At 38.1% G+C, this 21,326-nt stretch overlaps 1 protein-coding gene across 1 annotated transcript in view; it reads left to right on the top strand.

The window, feature by feature from the left end:
* Positions 1–21,326, top strand: part of LOC117323766 — a 106,109-nt gene that overhangs the window by 45,282 nt on the left and 39,501 nt on the right. The window contains exons 16-24 of the mRNA XM_033879199.1: positions 252–323; positions 877–936; positions 2,203–2,337; positions 2,663–2,714; positions 3,368–3,505; positions 3,782–3,864; positions 10,443–10,540; positions 11,135–11,155; positions 14,900–14,953. Coding sequence (XP_033735090.1) covers positions 252–323; positions 877–936; positions 2,203–2,337; positions 2,663–2,714; positions 3,368–3,505; positions 3,782–3,864; positions 10,443–10,540; positions 11,135–11,155; positions 14,900–14,953 — 713 coding nt within the window. The remainder of the gene's footprint in view (positions 1–251; positions 324–876; positions 937–2,202; positions 2,338–2,662; positions 2,715–3,367; positions 3,506–3,781; positions 3,865–10,442; positions 10,541–11,134; positions 11,156–14,899; positions 14,954–21,326) is intronic.

The raw sequence follows: 21,326 nt of genomic DNA, 5'->3' as shown, positions 1-21,326 counted from the left end.
AATCTGACAAGATAAAATAAATCTTACAGGAATACTTCTATAGTTTAATTTCTGTTCATTTGCAAGCTGCCTCTTTGATCTCTAAAGAGATGACATATTATATTGTGCATGCTTTGCTGCTAGACATACTAGGTGTGCATGCTTAGACAGATTTGCTTGCATGTTGCTTTGAGTTAGATGTCACGGTTCATGACAGGGTAGTGGTCATCACCTCTGTATTTGCCACCTCATGTGTGTACCTTCAATTTCAGGGTGACTCATTCCTACAACTTCCTGATTCCAATTCTGTACTGGCAGAAAAACTCCAAGAAAATGAAAACATGGTCAGTTGGAAATCTTACTTTATCTTTTTTCACACATTGAAGCCCTTTTTATTTCATATGATTAAAAGTTTTGTTGCAAGGTTTAAAGTTTTTGTGATATTATAGATTTCTCTCTGACCAGTGGGCATAGCTAGAGGTTTGATAAGACTGAAAAGTAAAAATAGATAATTTTATGGTGATACACCTATATCACCAGAAAACCTTGTTTGACCTGACATGTTTACGATATAATCTCCATCTAACGTGTAGGAAGGGGAACAACTCCAGCCAAGATACAGACTCATCGATATTACAGTGTATATGCTAGCTTTAGATAGAATAATAACTAAGCACTTTATATCTGATATATATATTCACATTTTAAATATGTGTAGTCATGTTCAAAGTGTAAGAAGTACATCTCAAAGTGTGATATATATTTATATACTCTATATATTAAGCTGTAGTGTAGGGATAGTCCATTGATTATATATTAGGACTAGTTTTAATTTATCAATTGTTTAGAGGCAATATCATTGTTGTAAGTATGATATACTTATTACTAATCAAACAGGTTGACAAGCTCACACAGACATGGATAGATAAATGGAGGGAAGCTCATGAGGCCATCAGGGTAAGTTGGGGACAGGAACAGGGTTCTGGTGGGGAGGGGGTGAGGATCTGGTGGGGAGGGGTGAGGATCTGGTGGGGAGGGGGTGAGGATCTGGTGGGTGGGGATAGCTGGTGGGGACAGGAACAGGGTTCTGGTGGGGAGGGGATGAGGATCTGGTGGGGAGGGGGTGAGGATCTGGTGGGGAGGGGTGAGGATCTGGTGGGGAGGGGGTGAGGATCTGGTGGGTGTGAATTGTGATGGGGAGGGAACAGGGGTATGGTGAGGAGGGGGTGAGGTTCTGGTGGGTGGGGATAGCTGGAGGGGAAGGGATGAGGATCTGGTGGGGAGGGGGTGAGGATCTGGTGGGGAGGGAGGAGGATCTGGTGGGGAGGGGTGAGGATCTGGTGGGTGGGGATAGTTGGAGGGGAGGGGATGAGGATCTGGTGGGTGGGGATAGCTGAAGGGAGGGGATGAGGATATGGTGGGTGGGGATAGCTGAGGGGAGGGGATGAGGATATGGTGGGTGGGGATAGCTGAGGGGAGGGGATGAGGATATGGTGGGTTTGGGATAGGATAGCTGGTTGGGAGGGGTAGGGGATCTGGTGGGTGGGGATAGGATAGCTGGTGGGAAGAGGATGAGGTTCTGGTGGGTGGGGATAGCTGGTGGGGAGGGGGTGGGGATCTGGTGGGAAGGGGATGAGGATCTGGTGGGTGGGGATAGCTGGTTTGGAGGGAGTGAGGATCTGGTGGGTGGGGATAGCTGGTGGGGAGGGGGTGAGGTTCTGGTGGGAAGGGAATGGGGATCTAGTGGGGAGGGGATGAGGATATGGTGGGAAGGGGATGAGGATATGGTGGGTTCGGATAGCTGGTCAGAAGGGAATAGGGTTCTGGTGGGGAGGGAATGGGGCTCTGGTGGGGAGGAAACAAAGGTCTGGTGGGGAAGGAACAGGGGTCTGATGGGCAGGGATCACTGGTGGGGAGGGATAATGATCTGGTGGGTGTGAATTGTGGTGGGGAGGGAATAGGGGTATGGTGAGGAGGGAATGGGGATCTGGTGGGCGTTGATTGTGGTGGGGAGAGAACAGGCGTCTTGTTGGGAGGTAACAGAAATCTGGTAGGTGAGGATTGCTGGTAGGGAGGAGACAAGTCTGGGGGAGGAAACAGAGATCTGGTAGGGAAGGAATGGTGTTCCAGTGTGGATTAGAACAGGGTCTCGGTGGGGGATGTAACATCAATCAAGTGGGGAGGGCTCCAATGTATGCTAACATTGTTTGATGTTTCTTACAGGATTCGGACCTCAGTATCCGGGGTTTGAGGGGTAAGAGTAACTCTATGGGGGTTCTGATTGAATCACAGATGCCTCACCTAGTTGGCATGGACGACGACATTCTCAGTACAGGAGTGACCATCTACTACCTCAAGGTAAGTCACTGTCTGCATCTATTCATACAGAAAAACATTCATAGAAAATGTTGTTGTTTTATATTGTTCATAGCACAATTAAATAGATTCAGAACATTTTCTGGACTGGTTGTACCTGAAGGCACATTAGGATGTTTACCAATACCTTCCATATTCGTGAATTTTTCCATTTGGTCTGGGAACCCCCCACCCCCCCAACCCCTCAAAAAAAATACCAAGCTTATTTTCACAAAATTGTCATGCACTAAGTTATTTAAGTACAAGATTAAAAGAGTTATGTCCCTTAGTTGTTTCCTAAATGAATACCTACTGTTGATCATTACAGGAGGGTAAAACTTTGTTGGGACGGGAGGATGCTGATCGCGAACAAGATATAGGTAAGTGTTATATAGTAAAATACGCTCAGGACAGAAGTAGGATGTGGTATATTTATAAAGTTAGTTGATGTAATGAAATAGTTATTGATAAATACTTGTAATAGAATAATGATGTGAAAGTAGTCAGACTGCTATGGATGAGAATTTAATTGATGAGAACGTAGTTAGACTTCTATGGATGAGAATTTAATTGACCAGAAGGTAGTCAGACTGCTGTGGATGAGAATTTAATTGATGAGAACGTAGTTAGACTTCTATGGATGAGAATTTAATTGATGAGAAGGTAGTCATACTTCTATGGATGATAATTTAATTGATGAAAAGGTAGTCATAATTCTATGGATGAGAATTTAATTGATGAGAAGATAGTCAGACTGCTATGGGTGAGAATTTAATTGATGAGAAGGTAGTTAGACTTCTATGGATGAGAAGGTATAGTCATAATTCTATGGATGAGAATTTAATTGATGAGAAGGTAGTAAGACTTCTATGGATGAGAATTTAATTGATGAGAAAGTAGTCATACATCTATGGATCAGAATTGATAGGTGAGAAAGTAGTCTGACTGCTTTGGATGGTGAATTCAATTGATGTAATAAGAAGGAAGTATTTAATGTATGGATTGGATTTTAATTGATGTTATGATTTTTCAGTGCTGAGTGGGCCATCTGTCCAGAGGGAGCATTGCTTCATCAAGAACATGCTGGGCAACGTTATCATACACCCAAACAGGAGAGCTAACTGTGCCATCAATGGCATTGATTGTCGGGGACCAACTCGCCTCAAACAGGGTAAAATTAACTACCAATGTACTTTAGTGTTCTGCAGGTTATATATCCCGAGTTATATTTTATTTCTGTCTTATAGAGGTAACCTTTCTTACTGCAACATTTCAGAGTTAGATCATAAAACAAGGAACTGTTACTGTTTATCTTTTAACAAGTCAAATGCTAGAATGGTGAAAAATTACAGGATTTGAAACAAATGTTGACACTCTGCTTGATAATTAAGAAGCTCAGAAATTAACAAGGACACTTGCCTGTATAGCAATTAATTTCCACTTTCAGGTGACTACATCTTGCTGGGTAAGACCAACATGTTCCGCTTTAACAACCCAGCCGAGGCAGCCAAGCTCCGGATGAGCCGACAGGTACATCTTACCTTAATATGTTCTTGTGTGTGATATCACATCTGAATGAATCCTACAATGTTTTAAATGTCTGTACTGATGACCTGCCGTACTCTCTGTAGATACTTAAATCTCTGTACTGGTGACCTACCTTACACTGTGTAGATAGTTAAATCTCTGTACTGGTGACCTACCTTACACTGTGTAGATAGTTAAATCTCTGTACTGGTGACCTACCTTACACTGTGTAGATAGTTAAATCTCTGTACTGGTGACCTACCTTACACTGTGTAGATAGTTAAATCTCTGTACTGGTGACCTACCTTACACTCTGTAGATAGTTAAATCTCTGTACTGGTGACCTACCTTACACTCTGTAGATAGTTAAATCTCTGTACTGGTGACCTACCTTACACTGTGTAGATACTTAAATCTCTGTACTGGTGACCTACCTTACACTGTGTAGACGGTTAAGTCTCTGTACTGGTGACCTACCTTACACTCTGTAGACGGTTAAATCTCTGTACTGGTGACCTACCTTACACTGTGTAGATAGTTAAATCTCTGTACTGGTGACCTACCTTACACTCTGTAGATGGTTAAATCTCTGTACTGGTGACCTACCTTACACTCTGTAGATGGTTAAATCTCTGTACTGGTGACCTACCTTACACTGTGTAGATGGTTAAATCTCTGTACTGGTGACTTACCTTACACTCTGTAGATGGTTAAATCTCTGTACTGGTGACCTACCTTACACTCTGTAGATGGTTAAATCTTTGTACTGGTGACCTACCTTACACTCTGTAGATAGTTAAATCTCTGTACTGGTGACCTACCTTACACTCTGTAGGTAGTTAAATCTCTGTACTGGTGACCTACCTTACACTCTGTAGGTAGTTAAATCTCTGTACTGGTGACCTACCTTACACTCTGTAGATAGTTAAATCTCTGTACTGGTGACCTACCTTACACTGTGTAGATAGTTAAATCTCTGTACTGGTGACCTACCTTACACTCTGTAGATAGTTAAATCTCTGTACTGGTGACCTACCTTACACTGTGTAGATACTTAAATCTCTGTACTGGTGACCTACCTTACACTGTGTAGACGGTTAAGTCTCTGTACTGGTGACCTACCTTACACTCTGTAGACGGTTAAATCTCTGTACTGGTGACCTACCTTACACTGTGTAGATAGTTAAATCTCTGTACTGGTGACCTACCTTACACTCTGTAGATGGTTAAATCTCTGTACTGGTGACCTACCTTACACTCTGTAGATGGTTAAATCTCTGTACTGGTGACCTACCTTACACTGTGTAGATGGTTAAATCTCTGTACTGGTGACCTACCTTACACTCTGTAGATGGTTAAATCTCTGTACTGGTGACCTACCTTACACTCTGTAGATGGTTAAATCTTTGTACTGGTGACCTACCTTACACTCTGTAGATAGTTAAATCTCTGTACTGGTGACCTACCTTACACTCTGTAGGTAGTTAAATCTCTGTACTGGTGACCTACCTTACACTCTGTAGGTAGTTAAATCTCTGTACTGGTGACCTACCTTACACTCTGTAGATAGTTAAATCTCTGTACTGGTGACCTACCTTACACTGTGTAGATAGTTAAATCTCTGTACTGGTGACCTACCTTACACTCTGTAGGTAGTTAAATCTCTGTACTGGTGACCTACCTTACACTCTGTAGATGGTTAAATCTCTGTACTGGTGACCTACCTTACACTGTGTAGATGGTTAAATCTCTGTACTGGTGACCTACCTTACACTCTGTAGGTAGTTAAATCTCTGTACTGGTGACCTATCTTACACTCGGTAGATAGTTAAATCTCTGTACTGGTGACCTACCTTACACTCTGTAGATGGTTAAATCTCTGTACTGGTGACCTACCTTACACTGTGTAGATGGTTAAATCTCTGTACTGGTGACCTACCTTACACTGTGTAGATGGTTAAATCTCTGTACTGGTGACCTACCTTACACTGTGTAGATGGTTAAATCTCTACTGGTGACCTACCTTACACTCTGTAGGTAGTTAAATCTCTGTACTGGTGACCTACCTTACACTGTGTAGATGGTTAAATCTCTACTGGTATGGACCAATAAGGCAATTACAGGTACATTGTATTTTTAAACGAACATTAATGTTCGGTTATTGCCATCAAGAACTGGACTGAGAAATATGACCATATTTGGTAGCCACATTCACCAATACGCCATCTGCTGTCTGTTTCAATGAAATATGGCTGCCCCCATTGCCTTACGCTTCAAATAATTTACTGGCAAAAACATCTTCGTTTTATGTAGTAGTTTTACCGAAAATGTTGAAATGTATTCAGTAGATGTTTTCAAGATGCATACGATTTGAAAAATACATAACGCTAGCGAAATGTGAAGACTAAATGAACCTGAACTTTGCGAATAACTCCAGGTCAAACCAATATATTTATGTAAACAAATATTGCGCAGGCGCATTCGTCTCCGGATGTTTAGACAGTTTTCCTCCTCCGTGTTCATTCCAAAACGGCTGACATTATAGCATAGGTCTGCAAATATGTCCGCGATTTACTTAAATGTGTAATATATATATTCTAGAATGTTACATCATTATCAACTAGATGAGTATTTCTATAATTTTGAGAAAAAAATATATCAATAACGGCATACGAGACGATACATTGTATCATACTATAGGTACGAGACGATACATTGTATCATACTATAGGTTACTGTACATGTTTGCTAGAAAGGTAGATACTAGGTGGCATTTGTGGTCAGGGTGACTGGTCATAGCGTTAACATTGTCATCGATTTCCATATTCCATTTTCCTTTGACGAAAACGACCAATAAATCAAATGCAAATGATAATATCTTGTTGCCATGTGCACGGGGTTGGTTGTTGTAGGCGATACTTGGAACGTATTTACTGTTGTAAGGGAGGTAACTGCAAGATTACGGAAATCAAACGTTAAACCAATTTGATTGGTCGATTCTTCCATGACTTTGGCAATGGGTTTACAATCGAAGTGACAGATAACTACGGCAATATTCAGATGATATCAACAATAACATTTTTAGATACGTGTGGTCGGCAGTTGTCATGTTTAAAATGAACAATTATATAGCTTGTTTTTATTTCGGCAAAGTCGAGAATATTTACTGAAACGGACCACAGGTGAAGCAGACTTGGAAATACCGAAACGAAGAAAAATGGGGCTTAATTATAATATAAATTTGCATTATTTTCAGAGAATTGACCCACATATATGTTTTTCAATGCCTAATTGTATCATATGTAAAATATTAGAGGTTTATGAATTTTAAATTAATTTTTCATTTGCGAATTGCGGCCCGATTGTCGTTAGAGTTGAATTACCGAAATGGTCGATAGTGGACCCAAATCGATATTTTAACGAGAGAATGGACCCAATATAGGATCTATTAATCTTTGGTGTGTGTATAGAGACCATATGCATTTTTTTCCTTTACCTGGAAGTATTTTGAACGAATTTGCAAAATACCGAATTCACGATCAAATTTTCGATTGTGACGAACCACTGAGACGGTGTTAAGTTCATGTTAAGTCAATCTGATTGAAATCAGCTGTTACATATGTACACATGGCTACGTTTACTATGCAATACGCCCACGTATTTTTTTTTCAAAGACGGAAAACGGAAATCCGGATTATCTAAAAACAAATGCAAAAAGACTTGTGATATTCACTTAATTTGATATTCAGCCATTAATTGTTATTTGTAGTTTTATAACTTCTGAAATAGTGTGATCGATTCTCTATATAATATTGCTGTGGAACTTGTGTTAGTTTTCAAACAAATTCATTTTGATAATTTGTTAATTTAGAACGTTCATCAAGTCATGATCAAGACTTGAAATTCTCGCTACACCATACTTCAAACACAGTAATCAATGAATTGATAAATTGAAAATTGAAGTCAAGCAAATGAGTAAATATTTACCTAAATAATTTTTCAATATACAACACATGTTCAGATGACTATTTGTGCCATGCTGTTACAAGATTTCAGTTACAATTCTAAAAGTCAAGCAAATGAGTTAATATTTACCTAAATAATTTTTCAATATACAACATATGTTCAGATGACTATTTGTGCCATGCTGTTACAAGATTTCAGTTATAATTCTAAAATTGAATTAGTATGTAAATATATGTTATACTGTCAATATCCACAAAGCGAGTGTAGTCTACTGTACTCAGTCATGCCGGTAGATAGCGGTACATATACATACTGCTTACATCTAGTGCTTACTTGTGTGTACTATAAATCAATAACAAAAATGGTTCATATATTTCTATATATGACTTCACAAATTATGCGGTGTCTGAAGATCTGAATGAAATGAATAAACGAAAGAAATTATTTTTATGAAATATTCAAGTCATAGATCATTCTTTTTTTAAAGATACTGATTTCAGGTCCATTTTGGTAATTCAACTATAACGGCAATTAAAATACTTCTCGTTTTTTTTTTAGGACGGAAAACGGAAATCCGGATTATCTAAAAACAAATGCAAAAATACTTGTGATATTCACTTAATTTGATATTTAGCCGTTAATTGTTATTTGTAGTTTTATAACTTTTGATATATTGTGATTGATTCTCTATATATAATATTGCTGTGGAACTTGTGTTATTTTTCAAACAAATTCATTTTAATAATTTGTTAATTTAAAATTTTCATCAAGTCATGATCAAGACTTGAAATTCTCACTACACCATACTTCAAACACGGAGTAATCAATGAATTGATAAACTGAAAATACAACAAATGTTCAGATGACTATTTGTGCCATGCTGTTACAAGATTTCAGTTACAATTCTAAAATTGAATTAGTAAATGTATGTAAATATATGTTATCCTGTCAATATCCACAAAGCGAGTGTAGTCTACTGTACTCAAAGTCATGCCAGTAGATAGCGGTACATATACTTAGTGCTTACATCTAGTGCTTACTTGTGTGAACTATAAATCAATAACAAAATGGTTCATATATTTCTATATATGAATTCACAAATTATGTGGTGTCTGAAGATCTGAATGAAGTGAATAAACGATGTATTACATTATTTTTATGAAATATTCAAGTCATAGATCATTCTCTTAAAAATATTGATTTCAAGTCCATTTTGGTAATTTTACTATGACGGCAATCAGGCATAGAATGGCGAATAAACCCCTAATATTTTACATATGATTAATTTTGACATTGGAGAACATATAATTGTGTCCATTCTCTAAGCACTGGTAGAATGTACAGAATAGAGCTTCATAAATATATTCTCAAAATTACTAATTACCCCGGTAAATATAACATTTTACATAAACCTCCCATGACTGATGATTAAACTTGCAAATCTCCTGTGTCATTCCAATTTTGATATGTGTAAATATATACACGTACTGTATATATATAGTTATAGATATGGAATGCTTCACAATTTGCATACAGTTATGGAATATTATAACACCCCCAAAAATGTTCTCTCCACATAATGGTGTGATTTGTGCAATTACATTGCTGAATTGTGTGGTTCAGTATGATTGGATGATCAACATTGGAAAAGGACAATAAATAGGGAATGTGTCGTCCCATCGAATGGACTGTAATCTTTGTGACCAGGTTTGAAGTTGAAAATGAATCTTGAAGTTTTCTTTTCCTGTTTGCTGAATTATTCGATGAAGATAGTCTTTATCTGGTTGTTATTCTTTATCACATTGTTTACAATACTGTAATTATACCAGAAGTTTATCTTCTCATATACAGATTTATTAACATCAAATGATTCCTGAACAAAAGGAGTCAGGTTTTTTTTTGTTTTGAAGTACCATAAATGCTTGAGTACAGTTTCAATTAGATACATTCTTAATTCGGGCCTTGATTAGCAGCTCTGGTTTTGGTTTTCAGTAATTCTTTATGTGTGTTTCATCATATTAAGTTGAAATACAACTATGTATGCCAAACTAACGATGGAACTAGCCTAAATTTAGTGCATATTGGAAGTTGGCATCAATAAGGTCACAGAGTCCTGGCTGTATTATAACTGATGATGCCTTCCCGAAAGAAAGAAGACATATTTTATTTTCATCGATCCAAGATAGATCAACAAACTTCAAATTTCAATTAGGACCTTACAGAAACATGCATGTGTACAATCAAATCAGAACAGCTGCAAACATTTCAAATTATTTGCAATTAATTCCTAAACCGATATCAGTAAATATATCAACTTAAAACTTAGAAGATTACTGATTTTGCATTAAACAATAATGTTCGTTTACAGTACTTCCAGTACTTTGATTTGTATATGACAAGTATTGTTTGGGAACATAAAAAGAAAAAAAGCGCTAGCCTAGGCTTCCTTTGATAAACAGTTAATATGTAGGACAGTCTCTAAATTAACCTTAACTGTCATAAAGAAGTGTTCAGACATCTTTCAGGTGTATTATCCATTGTTTAAACTATTACAGAGTTTCCCTGTTTATAGGCCTTTAACATCCTTTAACTTTTGGGATTTTTTTCTGTTACAGAATTTGGCTGTGGCTGGTGCAGAATCACAGGAAAACCTTAACATCTCCGATCCATCCTCACCAGACTTTGACAGACATGTCCACCCTCTCTATGCTCAGTAAGTCAACCAGAGTGATCTCCCTTGCACAGCACGGTTTTAAAAGACACATGATGGGTTGTTTGTTTTGCAGTTTTGTTTTCTTTTGGAATCAGGTTTTTTCATCTTTCATGATATCATTCAGTGTTTGATCAAGGAATTCATCTGAATCTAAAAACCATTATATACAATATATATACCCCATTCTATGTGAAATCTAGGTTTTTTAAAATCCATCAGATATACAGAATTGATAGAATTGTATTAATTAGAATCATGCACTTGCTATATACAATTAAGCTGTCTCCCTTTTGAAAATAAATTAATATAAGTTTGATGAGTTCCATCAGTTTACAGAAATGAATTGTCTATCGTATATAGAATCATACACATATAGAATCATACTTTCATATAATAATGCATTATTTTGTATTTTGGGCATGATTTTCACAGTTTCCTTGGTGACTGAGTTTTTTGTTTCTTTGTTATACGATTTGCATTTTGGGCTACCGAGGGTATGAAGGGTGAAACAAAGGGCAATAACTGTGTCTGCAGTGCTGCATGTTTTGATATAATTAGCCTAACCCCACCATCATTTATTTCTTGCACCTGCAGTTGTGATGCATCTGAATTTTGGTGAGTATTTTACCTAACAGAGTTTTAATGCTTGGTGGCCGTTCTGTCTAGGCAGTAGGGGTGCCGTTTCTACTGTTTTATCTGTAGAAGGTTTGGGTTTTAACAACAAGTAGATATTGATTGTCTCCTACATCCCTAGTAAATAATTCACATAGAGAAGATTCTACTCTTATTAATGTAGTAGATAATTGTCTGTACACCGACAAAGAAATGATATTAAACTTAGGTAGTAATTGTTACTAGAACAGGAGAAGAAAAAATCAAAGTTTGATTAATTATATTACAGAATTGTGATATTTCAATTAAAGAATAGATAGTACACCTCTATTTAAAATGGATTATATTAGAGTTACTAACATTAGAATCAATGGTGGTTTTGTGATTTGGTTACTGTAATCCTAGATATATGATAAAAACAGACATTAATAAGACTCCTGTGAGAGATTAGAACATGTACATATACTTTGAGTCAAAGGAAGCACAGATTCCCAATTGAGCGGTATCTCCTAGCTGAACAGCATTGTCCCAGACTTTGATGTTTGTGATGTTTCTGCAGCATTCTCAGAACTAACATTAAAAAGTAAATATGTCTTATCAGTATCAATGTGTGTAGTTATGAGGGTTATATATATAAAAAACAAATTGTCTTGTGTAGCTTGTATTTCTGGAATGTAATATATACTTCATTGAATGTGATATCTATGTATGGAATGTGATATCTACTTATGGAATGTGATATCTACATGGAATGTCATATATATACTTTATGGAATGTAATATATACTTTATGGAATGCAGTATACTATATGTTAATTGTAATACTTATTTGTAAAGGCATGCTTCTCCCTAAACAGCTGTGCATTGTACAACTGCAATACTCAAAAAAGTACTTTATGTATTGGAAAACAGAAATAGACACTTCATTACTATTTTAGTAGATTTTTCTATCTAGATGGATGTAAGAAAAAGTTACAGTTGATTTTTTTCTGTTTTATTGTGAATCATTAAACTCCATTTACAACAACAAATTCATATCAAACAGCTTATGGATTTGGACATTGTGGTCATCAATATCATAACAGACAGAATATTCTGTCATCATTGTAAGGATATTATGTCATCAACTTCCTCTGTCATCAACTTTCTCTTCTTTCATTTTCCTGCAATCAATTTCCTCTATTTTCATTTTCCTGTTATCAACTTCCTCTGTCGTCATTTTCCTGTCATCAGTTTCCTCTGTCTTCATTTCCTCTCATCAACTTCCTTTGTCTTCTTTTTCCTGTCATCAACTTCCTCATCTGCATTTTCCTTTGTCATCATTTACCTATCATCAACTTTCTCCATCTTCATTTTCCTTACTTTCAACTTCCTTAATGTCATCAACTTCCTTTGTCATCAACTTCCTCTTTCCTTCCTCTGTAGTCATCCCTCTCTGTCATCAACTGTCATCATCCTTCCATCATCTTCCTCAATGTCAGGCTTCTTTGTAATCACCAGCTGGTCAAACATGCTTTTATGGAATGTAACCTCTCCTCTAGCTTGGGTACTATATGCCATCCCTTGACAATAATATCTGACCATAATGGTCTATAAAGAAGATGATAATGTATAAAATGACTTACCACCACATAGACCAGGATGGTTAAGCTGATAAAAACCTCCATAGCTTCATCAATATAATTTTCTCTTTTGGCCTTCTGTTCCTGTGTACAGTACCTGGGGTGGAGTTAGTGTTGACCCTGTGTACAGTACCTGGGGTGGGGTTAGTGTTGACCCTGTGTACAGTACCTGGGGTGGGGGTAGTGTTGACCCTGTTTACAGTACCTGGGGTGGAGTTAGTGTTGACCCTGTGTACAGTAACCGGGGTGGGGGTAGTATTGACCCTGTGTACAGTACCTGGGGTGGGGGTAGTATTGACCCTGTGTACAGTACCTGGGGTGGGGGTAGTATTGACCCTGTGTACAGTACCTGGGGTGGGGGTAGTATTGACCCTGTGTACAGTACCTGGGGTGGAGTTAGTGTTGACCCTGTGTACAGTACCTGGGGTGGGGGTAGTATTGACCCTGTGTACAGTACCTGGGGTGGGGGTAGTGTTGACCCTGTTTACAGTACCTGGGGTGGGGGTAGTATTGACCCTGTTTACAGTACCTGGGGTGGAGTTAGTGTTGACCCTGTGTACAGTAACCGGGGTGGGGGTAGTATTGACCCTGTGTACAGTACCTGGGGTGGAGTTAGTATTGACCCTGTGTACAGTACCTGGGGTGGGGGTAGTATTGACCCTGTGTACAGTACCTGGGGTGGGGGTAGTATTGACCCTGATGTGTACAGTATTCGGGGTGGGGGTAGTATTGACCCTGTGTGCATGCATGGTTGCTTTTTGCCTTATTCTACTGAAATGTCTGGCATTGCTAACATTGTAAACCCTGCCTTCCATTGTGTTCCTTGTAAAATCTATTGTTTTTTAATTAACATACAATATTGAAGTTGATAAGGAATACATTCATTTAGATCAGTGCATTCCTAGTTTTCATTCCTTATGCTTTGTGTTCTATGTGTGGTGGTGATACGATACATGTTGTCTGTGTAAGTGTTGCCCTGTATATGTGACCAGGCCTGGTGGAAGTACCTATGGTAAGCCTGGCGTATCTCATTGTTAAAAACTGTAGAATAGTAGTAAACTTTCATTGATTGGAGTGTGTTTTGTGTTTTCTATCGAATGCAGAGATTTTACAATTTTTCACAGATCATCTTTGCACCAGAAAAATAACATTTAACGACTATGGATAACACTATTGAGGGGGAGTGGTAAAGACTGTATATATAATCTATGAAGTCTATGGAATATTTTTTCTTATTTTCAGTTCTTAGTAAACTAGGTAGCACTTAGCTTGTCTTGACCACCTTAATAAGCTTGTCATGATCTTCTGGAAACCCAAATATCACCCGATTTTTTTTTGGGGGGGGGGGGGGGGGGGGGGGGGGGGCTTTTTAATTATCCAAGGTAAATCAGAGGAAATACCAGGAATATCAGGGAATCAAAATATGACTGAAGATAAGGAAATGGGAAAGTGACCTCATATTAAAGAAATGAAGGAAGTTTTCATGTTAAAAACAGAGAAATCACCTAGAAATAGAAGGGAATTATCATCTAGAACTAATGAAGGGAAATTGTCACCTGAATATTAAATAATTTAATAAGGTTTTGGAAATTATCACCTAGAAATAAGGAAAGGGAAATTATCTTCTAGAAATAAAGAAGGAAAATTAATCACATAGAAATAAAGAAAGGGAATTTTCACCTAAAATCAAGGTAAGGGAAATTATCACTTAGAAATTAGAAAAGGGAATTATCATCTAGAAATAAGGAAGGAACATTATCACCTAGAAATAAGGAAGGAACATTATCACCTAGAAATAAGGAAGGAACATTATCACCTAGAAATAAGGAAGGAAAGCTATCACCTAGAAATAAGGAAGGAAAGCTATCACCTAGAAATAAGGAACGGGAATTATCACCTAGAAATAAAGAAAGGAAATCTTCACCTAGAAATAAGGAAGGAATATCATCACCTAGAAATTTGGAAAATAGTGAATGGTTTGGTACTTGGTACATGTGAGATTTGCTTATTGTATATCAGGACATTGTATACATTGAATGTGTGAATTGCAGCATTAAATGCTTGTTAATTAATTGTTTGATTACATTTGGAACCCAGCATGTGCATGCTTCCCTCTCTGTTTCAGCCACCAACTAGAAAGGGACTTTGACTCTGACCCTAAACGCATAGAGGAAGCCAAGTAAGTAATCTACACAGGGACCTGTAGTCAATAACTATAAATACATGACTAAATAATATGTCTACTTACACAGGGGCCTGTAGTCAATAACTATAAATACCTGACTAAATAATATGTCTACTTACACAGGGACCTGTAGTCAATAACGTACTATAAATACCTAATAATATGTCTCCTTACACAGGGGCATGTAGTCAATAACTATAAATACCTGTCTAAATAATATGTCTCCTTACACAGGGGCCTGTAGTCAATAACTATAAATACCTGACTAAATGATATGTCTACTTACACAGGGACCTGTAGTCAATAACTATAAATACCTAATAATATGTCTCCTTACACAGGGGCCTGTAGACAATAACTATAAATACCTGACTAAATAATATGTCTCCTTACACAGGGGCCTGTAGTCAATAACTATAAATACCTGACTAAATAATATGTCTCCTTACACAGGGACCTGTAGTTATTAACTTAATACCCATCTAGATATATCTGTAGCCTGTCTTTTTAGGTCACCTGAGACAAAGTCTCAAGTGACCTATTCTAATCCCCTTTTGTCCGTCGTCGTCCGTCGTCCGTCGTGCGTCGTGCGTCGTCCGTCGTGCGTCCGTAAACAATTTACATTTTCGACTTCTTCTCCAAAACCCACAAACCAAATTCTATGAAATTTGGCAGGAAGCTTCTATGGCTAAAAGTCAACCAAAATTGTAAATTATATGGTCCCCACCCCCCAGGGGCCTGAGGGGCGGGGCCAAAAAGGGTCAAATTGACTAAAACTTCAAAAATCTTCTTCTCTACTCTCAGATATGCTGGAATCAAACACTCTTCATAGATGGAAGGGTCTTAAGGTGTTTTACCATAATTGTAAATTTCATGACCCAGGGGTTTCACGTTTGCCCCTGGGGAGGGGCTAAACTTTACTATAGTTTATATAGGGAAATCACATTTTTGACTTTAATTTGTTTTATTTCTATTGGAATTCATTCTAATTTTGTAAACATTGTCAGCATGGGATGACAGTTTGATGGCATGCACATGTTGGCCCTGACTGACCCCCAGGGGCTGATGGGCGGGGCTAAAAAGGGCCAAATTGACTGAAATTTCACAAATCTTCTTCTCTACTCTCAGATATGATAGAATCAAAAACACTTCATAGATGGCTGGGTTTGAAAGTTCTTTACCAAAATTGTGAATTTCATGACCCTGGGGTCTCAAGTTTGCCCCTGGGGCGGGGCTAAACTTTACTATAGTTTATATAGGGAAATAACATTTTTGACTTTAATTTGTTTTATTTCTATTGGAATTCATTCTAATTTTGTAAACATTGTCAGCATGGGATGACAGTTTGATGGCATGCACATGTTGGCCCTGACTGACCCCCAGGGGCTGATGGGCGGGGCTAAAAAGGGCCAAATTGACTGAAATTTCACAAATCTTCTTCTCTACTCTCAGATATGATAGAATCAAATACACTTCATAGATGGCTGGGTTTGAAGGTTCTTTACCAAAATTGTGAATTTCATGACCCTGGGGTCTCAAGTTTGCCCCTGGGGCGGGGCTAAACTTTACTATAGTTTATATAGGGAAATAACATTTTTGACTTTAATTTGTTTTATTTCTATTGGAATTCATTCTAATTTTGTAAACATTGTCAGCATGGGATGACAGTTTGATGGCATGCACATGTTGGCCCTGACTGACCCCCAGGGGCTGATGGGCGGGGCTAAAAAGGGCCAAATTGACTGAAATTTCACAAATCTTCTTCTCTACTCTCAGATATGATAGAATCAAATACACTTCATAGATGGCTGGGTTTGAAGGTTCTTTACCAAAATTGTGAATTTCATGACCCTGGGGTCTCAAGTTTGCCCCTGGGGCGAGGCTAAGCTTTACTATAGTTTATATAGGGAAATAACATTTTTGACTTTTTTGGTTTTGGAATTCATTCTAATTTTGTAAACATTGTCAGCGTGGGATGACAGTTTGATGGCATGCACATGTTGGCCCTGACTGACCCTCCCCCCCCCCGGGGCTGATGGACGGGGCTAAAAAGGTTCAAATTGACTGAAATTTCAAAAATCTTCTTCTCAAGACTGAAATAAGGTGGAATCAAATACTCTTTATAGTTTGAAGGGTCTTGTGGTGCTTTATTGAAATTTTAAATTTCATGACCCTGGGGTCACAAGTTTGCCCCTGGGGAGGGGGTAAATTTTACTATAGTTTATATAGGGAAATCACATTTTTGACTGATTTGTTTTGATTTCTATTGGAATTCATTCTGGTTAACATTTTCAGCATGGAATGAAAGTTTGATAATATGCATATGTTGGCCCTGACTGACCCCTAGGGGCTGATAGGGGGGGGGGGGGGGGGCAAAAAGGGTCAATTAAATAAACTGAAATATTTCAAATCTCAGGGGACCGTTAAGGCCCATGGGCCTCTTGTATTACATATCCACTTCTGTTTACATCACAGAACTATACATTCGAAATAAATATGAAATAACATCCCGAGTTCACAATTTCTAGTCCTATAGCCTGATGGCGTATTTCATCTACTGCTACATAACCAGACACAAAGAAGGCTTTCAGCATTTTCTCTGCTTTTAAAATTCAGGTGTATCTGAGATTTATATATGGTGTTGCCTCCGAACAGTATTTTGATGATTTCTGATTAGTTCGGGCTACTGTATGTCACCCTTAAAGACCATATATAAATAAACACCTTTATTATATACTTATATCTGAGACAGCTACAGGAAAATAATGCCTTTAATACAGTTAGAAGATCTTATCTTCACATGCTGGTGTAGAGTGTATCCCTGACTGTGATTTGGTCTGATATACTACCATTTGACTTTCATGTCATTGATATAGACGTAGTGCCATTGATCTCGCCCAGTATAGATGGGAACTGTTACATATTTGGCAGGCGGTCAACATTTAAGGCCACACAATATGGTTTTATTATTGTTGGACAACAACCAGGTCCTTACAGGTGAGAGTTATTTGCCTTCTAAAGAATGTAAAATGTCCACATACTATACCTGATATCACTTCTGTGGCACCTGTGACCCCATGTCATGTCCCCACACTGTATAGTAAGATCTCTGGATCTGATATTTCTGTGGACTATAGACCTGTAATAGGAGAGGAAAAATGAACGGCCAGACGGGGGTTCAAACCCGGGACCTCTGAACACTAGCCGGATGCTCTACCAATTGAGCTACCTGGTCTCTGGTGTTCATCCCAGTCCAGTTCCACTACATTCCTCCCTCCTTCAACAAAGTCTTCGGGCCCAAAAACACAAGACCCTATACCACCTCTGTAGGTATTTAGATGGTCTTCATATGTAATAGGAGAGGAAAAATGTACGGCCAGACTGCGGTTCGAACCGGGACCTCCAAACACTAGCTGGATGCTCTACCAATTGAGCTACCTGGTCACCGGTGTTCATCCCAGTCTAGTTCAGCTACAGACTTACAGAATCTTGGTCTGTCTGTACGTAATTTTTGGTCTGTGACAGATATCTAGATCTGGAAGTATCTTTGGGCTATTAATATTAATCCTTTGGGGATCTCAGCATGTAATTGTTGGTATGTGGGATGAAGATTGTATTTATGAACTGAAGATCTCATTGGACTTGAAATCTTCAGGTCCATCCTTGGTGGGTTTGGTGGCTGTTTAGATTTGATTGAGACTGCTTTGAGTTGTTTTTGTAAAGAGTTGGGTGTTTGGAAGTAGTCCGTCTTTGTGTCCTCTTTTAGACAGTATTGTAATGTAGGTACCATGTTCATATGGACCATTTCTTTAACGTACTCCTTCCAACAATGTTACAATGTGGTGGCTGTGTATATCATTGGCAAGACATCAAACACATTTAAATATAGGTAGGTATTCGACTTTAAAGATCAAGTCACTAATAGTTTTAAAACCTAAAGATGTCTTTACCTGTCACGTCTAAATGTGTTGATTACAGGTGAGAATAGACCTCATTATTCAATTATAGGATATGACACACCTCAGTGGCTAGACAAAAATAGGCATATTTTTATATAACATGTTCTTGCAAGTTTGTAAATAAAGCTATTCTCAATACAGATGTAATATGTCATCAGCAATTTTCTTTTGTTTTGGTAAGAAATAGTTTATTTCCTTTACCATTGTGAAGAAGGAAATGTGAGAAGTACAGTTTTGGTAACAATGGCCTATTGTAGTGTGAAACAAAGTATGTTGGCTCTGTAAGACTGTACCCACAATCTAGTTAACATAATGGTAAACTAGGCAACATAAATGAGAAGTTGTCGGACAAATCATGATGAATGGAAGATGTTTTAACATCACAGATACAAGGTAAACCTGGTTTTATGTTAGGACACCTGTAGGAATTACCTGGAGTTGTTTACCGGTGCAGACGGTACAGGTAGCTAGGATATTTAAACTTACCTATAGCGGCACCAAACATTAACATTTGAGCTCGCTCTTTATTCTTATTGATTTGAATAAACTATATATTCATGATGAAGCATCACGTTTTAGTGGTCCGTCATGGCATGCACACACGACACAGAATAAAAATGATAACTACCCAAATAGTGACTGTGCTTTATTTGTACTGAAAAGATATATATGTATTAGAGAGGAGATTTATCTAGTTTCTGTATTGTGCCAATGGATTTTAATCTTAAGTCTATACATACATATTGATAGATTGACTTTCCAATGCTTGGAAGTGTGTATCCGGACTAACGTGTGGACTCGTACACTGTCTGTATGGTTTACATGTGCACCTCTACAGTTGGGTTTGATTATAAATCGGTACATGTGGGTGTCTCAGCCCCACGATATCTGTCAGAGGGAGAATTCATGTCTCTTGGCTGGCTGTCAACAACCAACGCAAGATGGTGGGATACTTGACGCTGTTATCCTGTGGTGTTGTTGACATTGTTTGGGTGGTCACAGACAGATAGACAACATTAACCTTAACACCCTTCCCTCACACCTGATTGTGTCGTGGGCTCTAGATCCGGATTCTACCTGCCATGCTATATTCTGCTGGAGTTACAAGAATCTCGGCACACCTTTTAGGATGTAACTGTTTCGTTCGTTTGAGGCTACACCTTTACAAGCACTGGTGACACCCCTGGACTCTTGTCCATCCCTGAGAATGAAGAAACTATTACTACTGAGCTATGCAGCCTCTCTACCAAACACTGTGGAGCTGTCAGTTCAGGGACGGTATGTCTCACGATAGTATCAGTAGAGTAACACTGAATTTATAGTAGCTTTAATAATGGTATATGTATTACTGATGTTGCATTTTCCAAAGCATTAGAACCTATGTGGCTGAAGTTTGTCACTAATGTGCAAGTATATCTGCTTCACTGAACATAGAAGCACAATTAAGTCAGCAGGTCAATAAGTTGATGAAGGCCTTAAGGAAATGTGATGGTCAATATCATAATCTCATTGGGTACATGTTTCCTTGTGTAGCCTGAAGATAAAATGTGTTTGATGCTTGTTGATATCTCTGATGGTATTATTGCCACTGCCCTGTTTCCTACTTTGAGGACATGACATATCCTGGATTTGACATTGGTTTGCATGACAGGTGTCATAGATGAAACAAAACATGATCCTTCTGGAACACTTTGTGTTATTCTCTTGGTACTTTTTCAAGGGTCTCCACTTAAATCTGTATTTTGGTCTCATTTATTTGAGGTAGGATCACAATTTTATTTAGATGACAGTTTGATTATAAACAATTGGATTCACATGGGTTTAACTATAAGTAGGTGTGTATCAGAAGATCAGCATTTCCCATCTGATACACCCTGATATAAACTAGTTAATGATCAGTCATCTGGATATACATGTATTGGCTCTGATGGTGGGACCACATTTAAATGATTGCATCACATGTTTAAACATACCTCCACAGTCAGGAGAGTTCAAACCAAAACTCTGTCAAAGGATACAGATACAAACCATCAAAGGTAACCGACACAATACTGACTGGCCTTCATCAAACTAATCCCCCCCCCATTATACACATGACTAAGGGTACATCTGCTGACCTGTACCTGTTATATCTCCACTTGTCAACCTGTCATAGTCATTACTTCTAGGCTAGTCAATAGTAATTCGGAGTGTCGCTGTAACTCAAATTCCTTCGTAATAGTTATAACTTAACAGAATATAAAAACATTGATAAAAAGAGACATACATCCCAGCCTATATTGATGTTGTTACCAGTTAGATCACCACACTCGTATGTACATTGTGTTACCTATGAAATATTGGATTGCAATTGTTTGTTGTCCGAGGCTGTGTCAACTAGCTGTCCCCAGGAGGTCGGGTACTGCCCT

The sequence above is a fragment of the Pecten maximus genome, chromosome 3, assembly GCF_902652985.1.
Source record: "Pecten maximus chromosome 3, xPecMax1.1, whole genome shotgun sequence".
Lineage (NCBI taxonomy): Eukaryota > Metazoa > Mollusca > Bivalvia > Pectinida > Pectinidae > Pecten > Pecten maximus.
The sequence above is the reverse complement of the archived record's forward strand: the minus strand, read 5'-3'. Positions and strand labels throughout refer to the sequence as shown.